The 17,445-nt window shown below is 28.2% G+C and overlaps 1 protein-coding gene across 3 annotated transcripts; it reads left to right on the forward strand.

The window, feature by feature from the left end:
• Positions 1-493: 493 nt before the first annotated feature.
• LOC145744654 (uncharacterized) lies at positions 494-15,579 on the forward strand. 3 transcript variants are annotated; one of them, XM_082562559.1, is made up of 21 exons: positions 494-637; positions 5,111-5,338; positions 5,691-5,915; positions 6,240-6,344; positions 6,462-6,597; positions 6,709-6,886; positions 7,184-7,251; positions 7,432-7,524; positions 7,636-8,942; positions 9,036-10,091; positions 10,449-10,656; positions 10,959-11,049; positions 11,419-11,511; positions 11,730-11,828; positions 12,361-12,621; positions 12,888-12,983; positions 13,245-13,349; positions 13,599-13,683; positions 13,864-13,997; positions 14,425-14,567; positions 14,760-15,579. In XM_082562559.1, exons 2-21 carry the CDS (start codon positions 5,144-5,146, stop codon positions 14,855-14,857), a joined length of 4,776 nt encoding a protein of 1,591 aa, XP_082418685.1. In that variant the 5' UTR covers positions 494-637; positions 5,111-5,143; the 3' UTR covers positions 14,858-15,579. The 3 variants fall into 3 exon arrangements, with proteins under 3 accessions (XP_082418685.1, XP_082418683.1, XP_082418684.1); XM_082562557.1 differs by lacking the exon at positions 494-637 and adding an exon at positions 4,449-4,555; XM_082562558.1 differs by lacking the exon at positions 494-637 and adding an exon at positions 4,449-4,555 and having other exon boundaries at positions 13,248-13,349.
• The last annotated feature ends 1,866 nt before the right edge of the window (positions 15,580-17,445 follow it).

Consider the following 17,445-nt stretch of genomic DNA (forward strand, 5'->3'; position numbering starts at 1 on the left):
AGCTAATTACAAAAAAATCACTTTTAATATAACAGTTGGGACTTACTAATCAAAATCAATTTTTTTTTTTGCAAAAAAAAAACAAGGTTCCAAAAAATGCAATTATCTAACTGGGGTTATGGGTAATCTTTTGTTATAGGGGTTGTGTAGTTGCCTTTCCAACATTAAGTATAAAAAACTAAAAAAATGATAAAAAATTTTTAATTATACCAACAAGATAAAAGTGGACGTAAAGTTATTTAGAAATTTCCGCTAAATGGTACTAGAGATTTTAAAACACATGTGGAGGAGTGCCACTATTTCATTGCTATTGCAGGAACAGACAAGCGCTAAGTTTTTGTTGATTGCAAGTTCAATGGAAGTTAACTTACGTCTAAATACATAAATAAACATAAAAACTACTGCAAATACAGAATAGTGGTATTGCTTGACCCTTCTTGTCGTTTTGTTTAGTTATAGTGTTTCTGTTTAGGACAATCATTGTTATTACTCAAATTGGACTAGTTCGTTCTTCAGTTCTTTTTTGCCTTAAAGACGTACTAGTTATAGTAAGGACTTTTATGTTATATAAATTTAACATATTTAAAACAGGATTTTATCTACTTTCCTGAAGTCTAGGCTGCTTGGAAACTAAAATGTAGGTACCTAACATTTTTATTTTGTGTATCATATAATCATTTTTCTTATATATAAAATTAATGATTTAAAATTGTTTTATCATAACAGTGTTTACAGCATTTCTGAATTGATTTAATTTTTCCTGCTATTGTATTAAAATTAAATACATATTATGCTGCATGTTTTTTTATTGAAAATGTAATATGCTACCACTAAAAATAGTTTGTCGGTTTGTTGGTTTATTTATTGCAGTATACAAAAAAATATAATTGGTGCTAATAAACATAATATTTGCTCTAGTCCAAAAATAAAATTGCAACAACAAGTAGTTTATATTGCACAGTCACTTGCATTTGTTGTTTCAAAATAATGTCATTAGGTCTGTGAATTTTTTATGTAACATTTTTTGGTAATATAAAAAAAGCAAGCATTGAAAAGGCTATCATAGAAAATAATATAATTTTAAGCTTCTTGTTATAAAACTTAATAAAGTTCATTGATATTTTTTATATAATTATTGTATTGTATTTAAAAAATATATATATTTTTGTATTTTGTGACAGTGATTATTATTTTTTTAAATTGTGACAATCTGTATATATTATGTAAATTTTTCTCATTGACAGAATGTTTGCTAAAGTGAAATTATTATTTTCAGAGTTTATAACATATTGTTTATTTTAGTTAATTAAAATATAATAGTTTACTATACTGCTTATCCAAGTTATATATACACAATAGTTGTGAATAGTTTGTGACACATTTTACTTTAACAATACAGGGAACGGTTTTTAAATTAATTTTACCACAATGGCACAGTTAGCTTTAGTGTGTTTAATGGATTTGCACGTTTGGTAGCACCCCATAAAAGCATTAATACAGTTTATGCTTTTCAGTTATTTAATAATTGGTTTGTTTTTATTGTTTTGCTATATGGGTTAAATTTCGTAAAATATTTTGATAACCATATGGATTAAATTTCGTAAAATATTTTACTAATATCTTTTGAATGACTTTAGAGCTTGGATTAATATATATATATAGTTTTACGTTATTTTTTTTGTTACCAGTTTTATATTGTTTGGTTTATATGTCCTTGTTATTTATTAGCCAGTAAAGACTGTGTTTTTTAGTTATAAAATTGTTTTTTTATGACTTGAAATGTTTAATAAAAAAGAACTGTATGTTTCTGGTCTTAGCTAGCATAATCCTACCTAACTAAATAATCAATTACATTGTTTTGTCCACTTGACTAAGCTATCCTAATATATCAAATTACCCTTTTCTTTATACTTCCACAGGTTTTGTGTGTGTTGTGTGTTGGATTTATGTTATTTTCTTAGTGTAAAAAATATATCACTAAGCAACTAAGATAAAGCTGTTTTAGATGTAATTGTTAGTAGTTCTATTTTGCTAAAATATTTACAATCATTTTATTCATAATTAAAGTATAAATACATAGTAAGAAAGACATTTATTATAATTCAAAGTAAAATTTATATAATTTTGTAAATAAGATTTAACATCCACTAAAAAAAATAAAGTAAAATACCAGTAGCATCATCTAGATTGTGTTGTGTGTATTAGTAGACTGGTAGCTAAAATAAGTTACTTATTACAATTTTTTGCAAATTAGGTTAATTTATTTTAAGATAAAATCAACATTACTTTTTAACCTTTGGATAGTTTTATTTATATTGATTTACACCTCCTTTTTAGCAAAAAAACATTAAAGTAGTTTAAAATATTGTGATAATATTACAAATATTTTGTTTAATGTTATTCTATTTTGTAAAAGTGAATAGAGAAATAGGGGACTACAAATTCAAAATTTTAGTAAACAAACTTTTAAAAAAATAATATATGTTCACAAAAATACTAATTTTAAATACCAATATATATATACCTAAAAAAAATTTAAATTAAAAACAAGCAAGCATATACGCAAAATAAAAAAAAAAAATCTGCTTAAAAAAAGCAAAATTAGATTCAGCAAATCATGTTTTTTTAGGAAATAAATATTTCGTAATAAATAAATCGTGCAACATTGAAATACCAGTCATCAAGTTTCAGTATCTGCCCACAATATGCCCTTAATTTCGTAATAACCGTCGCTGTGTGATGTCACTGTGTGATGTCACTGTGACGTAACAATTGGTAAACAAGAGCGGTCGCGCGAAGTCGGAAACACAAGGTCGTTTAACATATTTAATAACAAAGTTGTACAAGGTTTGTGATAGGTATTTGATGAATAAGTTCCGAAATTTTAAAAGTGTGCAATTTTCTCTAGTATAAAGTTATTAAGAGTTTATTTTGTAAACAGGACAGTAAATTCACCAAATTTTTTATAATAAAAACGCAAATACAAGTTTAATATGGGCAGCCGTGATTGGTTAAAAACTAAGTGTCACAGGTGGTATTGACCAAGTTTCAAGTTTTTGTACGTATTTAATTTTACATAACAAATTACTTGTATTAGGAAGCTACAGAGTATTGGTGTATTGACTTTAAGAAGGCGGTGAGCGGGCGGCGTCTCGAATACTTTGACCGGCTTGTAATAGGATATTCGTATTCCTACGAACACCCGAATAAACCATTTGTTGCGCGCAGATGCAGTAAAAACATGTTTTAATCGTTCTTTTTAACATAGTACTACAATAAGAATGAATTTTTACATAATTGGTCGTAAAAAATAAATGTTTAGTTTTCTAATTCGGCAAATAACAGTTATGTCTTAACGACATTGAGTAATAAATAAAGTCTTTAAAGTGACGAAATTCTATCAACAAATTAAATTAAATATAAGCAGGAAACCTAATTGAACTAAGTAGTAGTAAGTAGAAAGGGTGTTAGCTATGCTTACCAAATAGCCGTTTGATAGTTTATCAGTTATAACTTTGTTACTGGTTTTGGTTGTTTTAGATAAAGATAGTCTTATAGAGTTTACCGTAGTATTTATGCTAATTTTGTTAACCAATCTATTTTGCGAATCATTCACCTTTAAAATAAGAAATAATTTGTGGTAAAAATGATGAATAAAGCAGTTGGGGGTTAGAAAAATCACAAGTTAGCATTACCTTGCATTTTTCAGTTCCAGTTTAACAAAAAATACGCTACATCGCTAGTTAATGATTATATAAGCATAGGACGCCACCTCTTTTCTCTTATTGTTTTTCTAACTTTCCTATTTTTTCTCTTTCTCTTTTAAGTGGATGACGCGTACTCTCAAACGAAAATACCCACGTGTTTGGTTGTCCACGTGGTCTACTCTTAAGTATTGATTACGCCCGACGTAAGCGTATGGTATGGTGCACAAGTTCCGTATTTAGTTTTAAGATAAACGTGTTTCTTTACCGCGTTTGTGAAAAAATTCCAGTACGCTAGCAAATTTACATTTGCTTCATTAAAGTTATTTAATTTTAATTGTTAATGTTATATCTTAGAAATAAATATGTAAGAAACAATACAATAAGCAAAGGAAGGAAATCGTTTTTATTGTATTTAGACATAGTAATAAAAATGTTGTCAATAATAAATCTGATATAGCTGTTTAACAGGTTTATTTAATATATATGTATATAGTGGTTTAGTTATAGGTTTACTAATACAAATTCTACTGTGTATGTAAACACTGCATTGGGCAGTGATTACATGCATAAAGATAGTTAGGTCGTATACGGTAATCGAGTTAGTTTGTTAAAATTCTTGTACAAATAATATATATTTTATTAGTTTATCAGATAGTATTTAACAATACATTTTTAAGCATGGTTTTTTTAATGGTTAAAAAAATATAAAATATTAATTAATGGTATTTATATCTCTTAGATTAAATGTTTAAAAATTATTTATAAAGATGACGCCCTAAAAAGTTGACTAAATGTCTGAGATATTTCAGTTAAACCAGTCACTTAATCAAGACTCCACACATGGTTGGGTAGGTTTAGTGTGCCTTAATTTCTTAAAATCGTTTTTGCTCTTTAAACAATTTAAAAAATTTTTGGTTTTTATGCGTTGTAAAATTTTAGTAGATTTTTATTTTATGGGTCAAAAATTAATGTGTTTTTTATGGTGTTAACCTGTTTTTGTTGTTGTCTAATGTTAGCATTTTGTTGTAGTTGGCTTATATATTTTTATTTATTGGTCATGCTGTTTAGCATTATTTTACTTGCACTTAAAGTACTTATTACAAATTTGGATTACTTACAGTTTCTAGTTCTAAACCAAACTCTAACTTTTCTGTGTTTGTCATTTTTTTATTACTTTTATGGTTTTTAAAATATTTATTATTATACTCTTACTCTAAATATATATTCCAAGTCTATAAACACTATGTAATAATTGGTTATTATTTTTTTAAATTAAGGTCGTAAATAAATATTGTTTTTTGTTACTCTTGAAATCCTAAATATTTTAAAGGACAGTACTCTATGATAAATTCCAACTTTTTTATGATAATAACAAAAATTTTAAAAATAATTTTTATTTTAAGAGTGGCTTGGAGTTCAATGATTATGAAGACATAATGGAAGGAATTCAGGATTACAATGATTTTGAAGAATTGTTAGACATCGGCGACTCGTCAGATATGATCAACACTGCCTCCCAGTGTTCATCTGTGAAAATCCCTGGTCAAGATTTTGAGTCGGGGTTGTTTGAGTGGTGTTCTGACTCTCCGGAAATAACGACTCGTCAGTTTGATTCACAAATTGAATTGGAAGTAGGTTAAGAACTCTATATTTTATATTAGCTTAACTTTATGACTAATCTTAAAAAACATTGATTTTTAATTTAAATGGTATGTAAAGTTAAATTGTTCTGGTTTTATAAATTTTGTCGATCAAGGTGCCTTTACAATGCGTAAATTAAACATTGAATTAGTCAAATTTTAATAAGGACTTTAAAATACAGTTATTTTAGTTGCTGTGCAAGTGTTTAAAATATGTCAGACCCTTAAATAATAAGGCCATTATAGCTTTAGTTTGTTTTTCCAAAAAATTTTTTTTTATTTGATCAAGAAATCTTATAAAAAAAGGCTAACCTAAAATTAATCAAATTATATTTTTTTTAAGAAAGTGAAACTCGCAAAAGAAAATGAAGCTGGTCTACTAGAAGCTCTCCAAAAATCAATGGACATGGAGTGTAACACTTTGTCCGATTTTGTATCTTTATCCTCTTCTTTAAACCACCCACCAACTTTAACACCAAGTTTAAACACTGGTGCACCATTGCAAAATGGGTTGGTTGCAAATGGTGGCAATAATATGGTTGTATGCTGTGATGACGACGAGTCTATGGTAAAATATTTTCTTAAAGTTAATTTTTTTTTTGATGTTGGTAAAGATTATATTTTTTTGTGTAAATTTATTCTTGATGTAAAATGGGTAAATTTATGGTTTAATTATGTGGCATTTGTTACTCTGACCCAATCTTGTGTTGCCTTTGCCAGTTTTAAATATTGATTAGGATATTGCTAGATAATCTGACTGTAGGAGTTTGTACTGTTTATTAAATGGAATCAGTGGGGATCAAACCGATGATCTCATGTTGTGAAGCCAAGTATTTTACCCACTATACCTTGCCTTCAATCAAATTGTTTATTAATGTTTCTATTTGTTTAGCTGAAGAAGTTATTGTTAAGTTCATCTAATGATAACTATGCAAAAGAAATTGATTCGAACAACAACATTTTATTAGATCAAGTTTCCGTTCAAACTCTACCGAAAGTAAGTTTTTTATTTGTATTCTTGTAGTTTTAATTTTTTTAAATGGGCCTACATGTTTTATGACAAATTTTAATATTTTGATTCAAGTATTTTTTCTGACAAATTATTTTGTGTTAGTTGTTTAATAATTCTGACGAATCATCTCATGATAAAAGACCGAAAAGGCGAACAAAAAGAGAGAAAAAATCTGTTAAAAAACCTTTTACCGAGCTTTTAAAACATTTAGATTCCAAAGATGCAAATAAATCTAAAGGTGAATTAAAATAACTAAACATGTTTAATTTTAACAATTGTTTTTTTTTTAAAAAGTTGATTTTAAATTTATTTAATGCAAATATTATTTAATAGTTTTAATAATTTGTAGGTAATCAAAGTAGTTCAACTAGAGTTCTGAATATGAGTAATTATATTCGTCGATATGGTTCTGCTCCAGTAAGCAGAGTGCCCTCTCCTTTAAATGAAAAAGGAAAAAACCAATTAAGTAAAAAATCAAATGTCCAGAAATGCAACAAAATTTCTACACAGAAAACACCACAACCAATGTAAGTGTTTATACTAGATTTTTTGCTAAAATTTTAACAGGGTTTTATTTTTTATGTAGTAGGAAGGCTGACTTTACATCCTAACCAAAACGTAATGTTAAATATCAATCATTTTGCTTAATAGTTAACTTATTTGTTTTGACTTAAAAAAGTTCGAATTGCGATAATGTTATGGCATGGAAGCTGTGGGGATTGAACTTAGGACTTTATTTTGTGAAGTCAAGTGTTTAAACCGTGATACCGTTTTGCCGGTTCAAATGAAATTGCAAATAACTATCTTTATGAATATATTTACAGAAAATTGAATCAAGTTTGGCAAAATGATGTAACAAAAGAAGCAAATACCAAAGCCATCACAGATAGCAGTAAATATTTTTACCTTAATATTGTTTATTCAGTTAATTTTAAATTTAACTGGTAAAACTGGTTTTGATGAAAACTTTGTAGTTTGTACATATTTGTTAACTTTCCATTTTAAAAAGTATAACAATTTATTTATTTTTTTGTATTAACTACATGTTTATACATATCTGCTAATTGTTTAGTGATTATGGCTCCAGACATGAACAGTTTACTTGAAATGGTGGAAAAAAATTCTTCTGCCAAGGAGTGGTCCTTTAAAGATCAACTTGAAAAAGGTAGATTTATATATTTTATAAATGGTAACAAGCATTTGATTTAGTTCTCATTGTATCAGTAAATTTTTGGTATTTTAGATTTTATTGTTAAAATTATTTTATTTGCAACAGACGCAGATCCGAAGAACGTCAAAAAATCTGCAGACAATCGCAGATCTGTGATGCTTATTGAGCCTTTACCTAACAAACGACAACGTCTAAGCATTGATTCAACAACTAATTCACAGAAACCTGGTACATCAAGAGAATCAATATTTCAAGTTCCATGTACCGTCAAACCTTCAGTAGATCACGATTACTGTCATTCTGGAAATGAAGAAAATCCCACTGATTTGTTAGCAATGGCGTTAAAAGCAAGTGGTGTTGACAAAAACAAAGCAAATAAACAACCAGAGAAACCTAATACTAGTAACAAGGTATTAAAATGGGAGGAGTATTTGCAAAGGGTTAGACTGGGTATTCGAAGTGCCCCAAACAGCCCCTCTTCTTCTCCAAAAATGGTTCGAGGGTCGGCTCGCGTTATCAACAACTTCATGGTGGGTCAAGGAATCAAGATAGATCCTCCACAGTTACCCCAAGTGGTAAAATCCCAGCTTGTTGAGCCAATTGTTGCTGCAAAACTTCCCAAACAAAAACAAACTGTTAAACTGCAAGAATTTCAGGAATATTTAGCAAAGCTGCAAAATCCAACCGAAGTTTCAAGCAAGCCACCGATTGTTTTAGCAAACACTAAAGTCGAAACAAAGTTAACCAAAGTGGTAAAATCTGGGCGTAAAACCAACTTAAAGGCAAAGACAACACCCAAACCCAAAGCACAATCTTACATTAAGATAAGCAGTGGTGGCATGATTCACACAGCAACGGTAACTTCTGCACCTCAGCAATCTCAACCTACCCAGCCGATGGTCATGATTCGAATACCGACATTGGCCGGTGGCAGTTCTGGAAATGTTATAATGCAAAATGTTCTGCATCCAAAATCAACCATTCTTCCAGTAAATAAAGCCTCTGTTGATCAAAAACCACAAAGTGCAATACTCAAAGAGTTACTAAAAGATCCAAGGGAAAAATCTAAGTTAAATTACAAGCCATTACCATCAGTTTTAAAACCCATTCCACGAGTAAATTGGACAAAAAATATAACTCATTCGACAAATACATCAAAAACAACTCCTGTAGTTACAACCACACAACAGCAACAACAACAACAACAACAAAAACTTGTTGAGCAACAAAAACTTGTTGAACAACAAAAACAACAGAAAGTAACACCAACTAGTGTTCCAACAACTTTAGCACCAACATTTAAACTTATAACCTCAAACAAAGGTGGAGTAGAAACAAAGTCACTTATCTTAAGTGGAGTTACCGGCCAGTTAAAGGAAATTTTAACTCTGTTAGCGCAACAACAACAACAGGTAAAAAGGTTATTTTAAATTATTTAATATTTAATGTAAAAAATTCAACATTTTTTTTGTTTAAATAAAAATTTCTTTTTAAATAAATTTTAGGGCAATGGAGGAATGCAAGATCCCTCTTCTGCTAACAACTCTCAACAACAAAAAACATTCCAGCAACTACTCGCAGCTATTTCAAACCTAAATTCCACGCAGTCAGATTCCAAAACTACACCTACACCTACATCAACTAATGTCACATTAACACCAACATCTACAGTTACTAATAAAGAAAAAAATGTTAAGCCTTCAGTTAAAAAAACAGCTGTTCCTTCCCCACTATCATTAATACATGAAATTAAACAAAATATAAACAAAAAATCTGAATCTCTCAAAAAGAAAGATGATTCTGCGCAACCTGTTTATATTTATACAGTTCCTTCGGCAATAGCAACAAAGAAAAAGCGAACCAAATCAATTATTACACCGGGGGGTGCTGTTATGACGACTTGTGCAAGCGATGTTAGACAAAACTATGTACTACCTACCAAAAACAACACATCGATTTCTGGAAATACCTCAATGTCTTCCACATTTAATGGCTCACATTCATCTAGTGCTGTCTCGAATGATTCTAATTTAAAAGCACTTGTGGCACAAAAAACAAAAGTTACAGTAGTTGTTGATAGTGCAAGCAATGCTTTGAAGAAGCTTGCAAACTCAAGTGCAAGTAATGCTAACAACAAATCTTTAAAACCACTCGGTATACAGCATTCAACTTTCACAACACCTGTAAAGACCACTACAATCATTGCTATTCCTCCGAACATAGTAAAGCCCTCTTATTCACTAAAAACGAATGTTTTAACACAGTCTGATCAACAAAATGCTCAAATTTTTACAAATATTAAACCAGAATCTCAAGCCGATAAAACTCTTGCTTCTGAGAAGACAAACCAACCATCTCAACAGAATAAAGCTGATGTGAGCACCACAGTAGATTGGGTTTGTGATAAGGTCGTTGAATTATCAAAATTCACAAACGGTGTAGTGGCTAAAAAAGTTCACTCCAAAGTTGATTTAGTGGAAGTCTCTAACACAAGCAAACCAGTTTTGTGTCAAAACAATGTAGATTTGAATAAGTTTGGTAATTTGGAACATCAACAAAAGGTATATATTTATTTATTTTTGTAAAAGTATATATTTTTTGTTATGTAGCAATTTAGTTTGTGTTTTTTCTTTTCGAAATGAAATATTTATGCATTAAATTTAATATTATTTAGTTTATACTTACTTACTTATTCTTATGGGAAAAATACAATTTTATTCGATTTTTAGTTGACTATGACAGTTTTTGTTGTTGTAAATTACAATTGTTTGGGACAAGTTTATACTGTTTCAAGTGGTTCACTTTAGATTTTTACAGCAGGGAGACAGTGGGGGTTGAACCCTGGACCTTAAGTTGTGAAGCCAAGTGTTCTAACCACTACACCATGCTTGCACTAATGACATTTTTTAATTTCTTAGACTTTAAATGTTAACCCTGATGATCTGAAAGTCTCAACAACAACAGAAACAGTTTGTGATATTGATGGCATTGACATTTACTCCGGTTTATTGGAGGAGGATTTAAATCTCCAAGAGCAAGAAGTGGAGATTGACATTATGGAAGATTATGATAATTATTACAACAAGTTGCCAGCTTATTTATACAGTGGAAAGTTAGTCTCAAAAGGTATTCTATTTTTATTTTATTTATTTAATTATATATGCCCATGTTACTGAAAACCATGTGACCAAAAAAGGACACTAAAATTAATTCAAAATTTGTTTTTGTTAAATAAAAGACATTTTCCAGAGAAGGGTCAGGGTAATTTGTGGTCAATAGAAATGGGTTAGCGTGCTTATGCTTTTTAGTTCAAATTTTCTTTAGTGATATAATAATCTAGCCTAAATTCAGTTTATTTTCTTAAATTAGAGTCAAAAATAATTTAAATCAAACTAATTATTAAAAATTAATAATTTCAATTTAAACAGGCAATGAAACATTAAGTGAGTCGTTGATGCAAAATGAAATAGTTTACGATAAAGTTCCTCATTATTTAAGCAGTGGAAAAATTGATGTCAGGTAATCAATATTTAATATCGTCTTTTTAAATTTAATAATAATTTATAATTTTTTTAAAAATACTTTCTGGCTTTGTTTAAACTTTCAAATTTTTTCTTTTTATTATTACTAAGAGATAACCTTCTCTAAGGTCATAATTTTAATTGTCATAAAATGGTTGCAACTTTTAACTAATATTTGCCAGCAATAGTTTACCTGCTCACTACAATTAACAGTTTTTTTTTAATTATGTAGGCCTATAAATTAGACATACAAATATAAATATTTATATATTGTCCACTAAGCTCCGTTATATATAGATTATTTTAAAAACTGTTTTTAGTGCATAGAATTTGATAACAGTACCAAAATATTTGTTAAATATTTTAGAAACAGTGTTGATTCCAAGCTAAAACAAACTCCTGGTGGAAATTTAATAAACGTTGACGACACTTTTTACTCCAGACTACCTTCTTACTATGGGTAAACTTGATTTTAAATATACCAAAAGTTTCAATTTAATTTCAGTTTTAGCAAAATATCTAAGAGATATTTTTTCTGATTATTTGTTTTGGATCAACAAAAAATGGTTTTGTCATTCAATTAAGTTTTAATTCAAAATTTTATTTTATTTCTAAAAAATCATGTTTTTGTTAAAAGAAAACTACTGTTATAAAATAAAATTTTATTTTTTAATTTAGTTATGGAAGACAACATATAGTAGATACGGTAACCGAACCACCTCAAAGTATTGGTGAAACTATAACCCCCAACTCAATTAAGAAAGGTGAAAACCAAAGGTAAGTTGTAAATTAGCATGCTTTTTAGCATATTACATGTTACTGATCATATTTAGTGAGTATAATGCTTAAGTAATGTGTTATAATTGATTCAAACTTCTGCCGAGCCTTAAACCCATTAGCATGCTATTTTATGGCAATATGCGCATTAGCATCCCAAACTGCCAAAGTCAACTGGGGATAGGGTTGGGTAACAAGTGTTACCTCCCATGTTAAGGCAGATAAATTTGCCTTTCCTCTACAAAAATAAATTAACAGATAAAATTAAAATGTTTTACTTTTTTTTACTTATTAAATACTAAACTTTTTACCTAAAATTTTTGTGATTATTTTTTTAAATAAATTTCTAGAAAAACATTTTAAAAATTATATTTATGTTTTTCATATAGATGAATATTTAGGTAATAGTTATACCACTGTTATATGATTTGCGAATGCAATATTCATTATGTAAATACTTTGTATTACTGAATATACCCATCAATCATACTGACGGGCCTAAACTAATACATTTATACCCTTTAAATTTTAGAAAACGAAAACGTAGTTTACACAAGAAAAAACAAAGAAAAAGAAAACGCAGAAAACGTAGCAGATCTCCAAGAACACGATCCCAGCATCACCATGACGATCACGAAAGAAGAGGATATGATTTTGATACCAAGATCTCGAGTTATTTATTATCTGGAAGGCAGCCTAATCCTGATCGTGGAGCATCTGAACATTCTTATTCTTCATCGGAGTCAAATTATTCTGATGATAAGAATGTTAAAACTACTTCAAGTTACCCAAGGTTTTTGAAATTAAATTCATATTTATTTTAAAAATTTTTTTTTAAATGTAGAAAATTTTTGTGATATTTTTTGGGATTAATATGTTTATGAATTTTTTCCATGTTAAATGTTGGTAATTGTTATTATAACTTGAACTCTGCTTAATTTTTTTTTAATATATATTTTTTAAATTTTTTTTCTAAAGCAACCAAAATTAGTTAACATACTGATTAAAAAAGTGTCTTGTATAAGAAAAACAAATTAACAAGTTAATAAATGTTATTAGAGCATATCGAAGGTCATATTCACCCCAAATACCTTCACCACGTAGAGAAAGATCACTTTCACTTACAAGTTTTAGTTCAAGATCTCCAAGTCCCAGGTAAGCTGGTTTTAATTTTAAAATGTTGTATATCGGTCATGTTATCAGACCATAAGTCAAAAGGTTGCAGGTTTAGATCACACAAATGCCAAACTGCTCTTTGCCGCAATAAAATTGCCTAAAAACATGTCACAACAGCACACCCCCCTCAATAAAAATAAATTTATTACGTTAAGGTGATGTGAAAAAAAAACAATTCTGTAACATATCTAACTTTTGTTTTTCCGAAATACTTGAAACTTATAAGGATTTTTTTTACAGAAGAAGTTGGAGAACTGATCGTGGGAGAAGCTACAGAAATGATTCAAAAGATTATCATGAGGAAAACTATTATTTTTCTTCCGACTCTGACTATTCACCTACTCGGTAAAATTTAAGCAATTTAAAAAAAATTGTTATCTAAACTTTTCTGTTATCTACACTTCCTGGCTACAAATTCCTTATTAGTATTTGCAAAATTGATAAACTTAATAATTATATAAAAAAACAATTTCACTAAAAATTTTCACTAGAAAAAAAAATTTTTCACTAGAAATTTTTTTTAATTAAAATAATATTTTTACAATGAATTTTTTTTTCAGGTTAAAAATAATTTCTTTTTCCTTTTGTGTTTAGATCACGAAGAGACAGAAGAAGTAGTTCCCGGGATTCTCATACTCGATCCAGATCAAAAAAAGATGATAAGGAAAATAAATTAAAAGTAAAAAAACTTTTTTAAGGTTTTAATCGCAAGAATTTTTATACCTAAGATACCTATATAATGCATTTGTAATATTAAAACTGTTAGTTTAAACTTTTTTTAACAAACTTGTTTATATTTAAATTATAAATATTTTGTGGTAAAATAAAATAAACTTTTTCATATCATTTTTTTTTTTAGAATCAGGCAATTCAAGAAAGAAGGGTAATGTACGTAGGAGGTATAAGCGACAATACAATGAAAACCGAACTTCAAAAAAGATTTCAAAGTTTTGGTCAAATTGACGATATAACTCTACATTTTCGTCGTGGAAAGTAAGTCTAGACTGTCAATTAAGTAGGGTACAGTTTTTTTTCACATGTGTTTATTTATGTAAAATGTCGACTCCACAGCCCAAAAATAGAGAAACATTCAATACTTTCACCTACTATCCTGTTGATTTTGGTAGTTTGATGTATTTTTAATTATCATTAAATTTTTAATTGCTTTTTGGCTCAGCACCAGTTTATGCCATTCATTGCGTCTTTTTCAAAGGCGCTTTAGCATGGATACATTAGATATAAACCTATGATCTTATGTAGTGAAGCCAAATGTACCACTACATCATTGTGCCTGTCATTATTTAATGATATTCTATCTAAATCATATATTTTAATAAAATATATTCTTTAATGGAAATCAAAATGTTGCTTGTTTAAAAAAATAATTTTTTTTAATGTATTTTAACTTTTATTTAACTAGGGATAGTTACGCATTCGTAACATTTCGATTTGCCTGTGACACGTTTTCGGCAATAGAAAATGGAAATAAAAATAGCGACACCAATTATGTTTTGTGTTTTGGCGGTCGTCGTCAGTTCTGCCAAGCTGAATATGCTGATCTTGGTAACTTGCAGTCTTTTGTTTTTTTAAATTTTTTTTATCCTAAACCGTAAACTGTGAAAAAAAAAGTTATGACAAAAATACTATTTCTACTTTTGTTTAAATAGCTTTTTTTGTAACTTTTCTGCAATTTAAGATTCAAAAAATATTTAGTAATTTAAATATAATTAAAAAAAAATTTTTTGAACATTGTAGACAGTCTAACTGACAATAATGTCACATCAGGGAGCAAAAATTCTGGAGATGCAGAATTGGACTTTGATGCTTTATTAAAACAAGCAATGCGAAGATAATTTCATTTTTAAACCGATACACCCAAATTTTTTTAAAAAGTTAAAACAAAAAAACATTAATAAGTTTTCAAGTTGCAAAATACAGGTTTTAAATTTAACTTTTTTGTTACCTGGCAACTTTATGATTTTTTTTTGCAGTAAGCACCTAAACTCCCTTTTTTAAAAAGAATTTTGTTCCATTTACAGTTTCATGTTTTTTACGGTTTTGGTTTTAGTTTTTTATGAATACCGATTTCGAAAGTCATTTTTATTTGGGGTCCGCTGTTTAGATTTTAAATCACTTTTTTTAATGTAGAATGCTGCTTTTTCTGTATGCTCGCTAACTGAAACTTTTTTTCATTAATTTTAAATTCTTTCAAAACGTATAAGTTTTAAAGGTGAAAGGCTGTAAACCATAATATTAAAATAATAGTACAGTCTTATATACCAATGGTGCAAAAAGTAAAAATTGCTTAGTTCAAAGGAACAAATGTAATGGTTTGTATTTAAAATATGAATCTTTTTTGCCCAAAATTGAGCTGTGGTTTCTGTTTTATGATGCTTTTTTCGTTGCGTTTTATAAGTTGTAACTTTGTAATGACAATGTGCACTTGTGCGTTTTTCCTCTTTATGCTAATTTGGTTGCGTATTTTTTTTGTGTGTTTAATAATTTTTTGTTAGGCATTTTTTCTTTGATTTTTGGTGTTTTAATTGGGGCCATATCGTAAAATAAACTGAGTTTGAAAAAAGTTGTTGAATTATATTCATTTTCCGGGACTGGAGCATTTTGAATTTTTTCGGTCAGAAAGTTACTGTGAAAAAATTCTCTTTTTTATTGCAAAAGAATGCATGTTGTTTTTTAACCAAGAATCAAATTATAACATTAGATATATACAATACTAAATATGTTAAGTAATGCAAAAAATTTAAAAAAAAATCAATTTATGTCGATTTATTTTTTAAAAAATATTTTTAATTTAGGGATTTAAGTTATTTTAATACTGTAATAATGGTTAAAGCAAAATTTAAAAAAGGATCGAATTTTAATCACCTAGACAGTTATAGATCCCACGTTTAAAAAAAGATTTTTAACTTGTGATGTGTAGTTTTTAATGCAATAAGTTCTTCTGCAGAAAGACTTTTGCTTATGGTAAGTCTTGGTGTATTTTATACTTTCTGTAACGAGTCCGCCATTTTCTTGCTTACTCTAATATGTTATCTACCTTTGGTCACGTGTTTACACCTGCAGTCACGTGTTTACACCTTTTCTATGTCTCGTGACTTGTTGGTTAACTGTGTTGAAGTTAACATATGTAATTAGTCGTTATGCTAGTTTGTGAACGGTTGAAAGTAACTCTTCTGCAAAAGTAACATACAAACCAATCGTTACATTTAAAAAAAAATTAATATACTAAATTTAATTAACCCAAAATTTATTCTTATGATTCTATAACGTCATTGACTATAATATTACATACAAATAAGCAAATAAAAATTTTAAAGATTTGAATTGAAATGTTACTTAACTATTATAACGAAAGTAGTCCAAAAGAACACATTTATAAAATATTTGGTAAAATATTAATATTCACTAAAAGTATGTCACTTTTAAATATGTGCGAATTTATATATCTACTTTTTTATTACATTTTTTGTCTTATGTTACTTTTAAAAAAGAAATTAACTTAAATAGTCATAGCCCAGGCTATGATAATACTGTAGCCTATATAAAAATCGGAAAAAAGATTTTAAATTTACTTAACCAATTAAGGCGTTTTAGTTTTATAGAAACATTTTTTATTACATAGTAAAGATATCACGAATAGGGTACTAAATTAAGGTATATATGCCATTTTTGCCTCAGTCTTAAATTAACAAGTTTAGGATATTATTGTTTTATAATGGTACAATTAGTCTATATATTTTAAAATTACAATATTGAAAATATCGCTCGAGTGCGGACTTATTTTTAGGGAATTTTAAGAATAAGTAGTCCGGTAGTTTGTCTTAAAGAGCATATAAAAAAGACCTTACAAATAATTTTTTTTTGCTATTTTTTTAAGAGCAATATGAAAATATACCTTAAAAATTTTTTTTTTGTAAACAATAAACTGTCTAGGCTTGTTAATTAAAATGTAGTTAATTTATATGATAAACTTGCAGTTTTATATTTAACATCCTACATCACCAGAAACTTCAATGCAATTCTACCTAGTTTTAGGTTGCCACGTCTTTCATTTATCAACTTATTTCACAGGAAAAAGTCAACCGGGATTCTAAAGCTTTATTTGTTTAAAGATAGTTAAAAAAAGGCAAGTGGTTTGTTAAATGTATTTTTGCTCTATGTATAAGTTAGATAACGCTTATTATGAGGTACGTAATTAGAAACATTTGATCACATTTTGTACCGAACTAATTTTTGGTTTTTAAGGTTTTGGGCAAAATTTTTACTAAAAAAAAAGTTTGAACTAATTAATATTTTGGGTTTAATTAGGTCGCGTGATATTTTTGGCCAATGATATTGCATTCAAATCTAAAAAATCGAAAAACAAATGTTCTGTTAGAACTGCACAGGTTCAACTACCTTGCTTACTAAATATTTTTGAAAA

The sequence above is a fragment of the Corella eumyota genome, chromosome 3, assembly GCF_963082875.1.
Source record: "Corella eumyota chromosome 3, kaCorEumy4.1, whole genome shotgun sequence".
In the NCBI taxonomy this organism is placed as follows: domain Eukaryota; kingdom Metazoa; phylum Chordata; class Ascidiacea; order Phlebobranchia; family Corellidae; genus Corella; species Corella eumyota.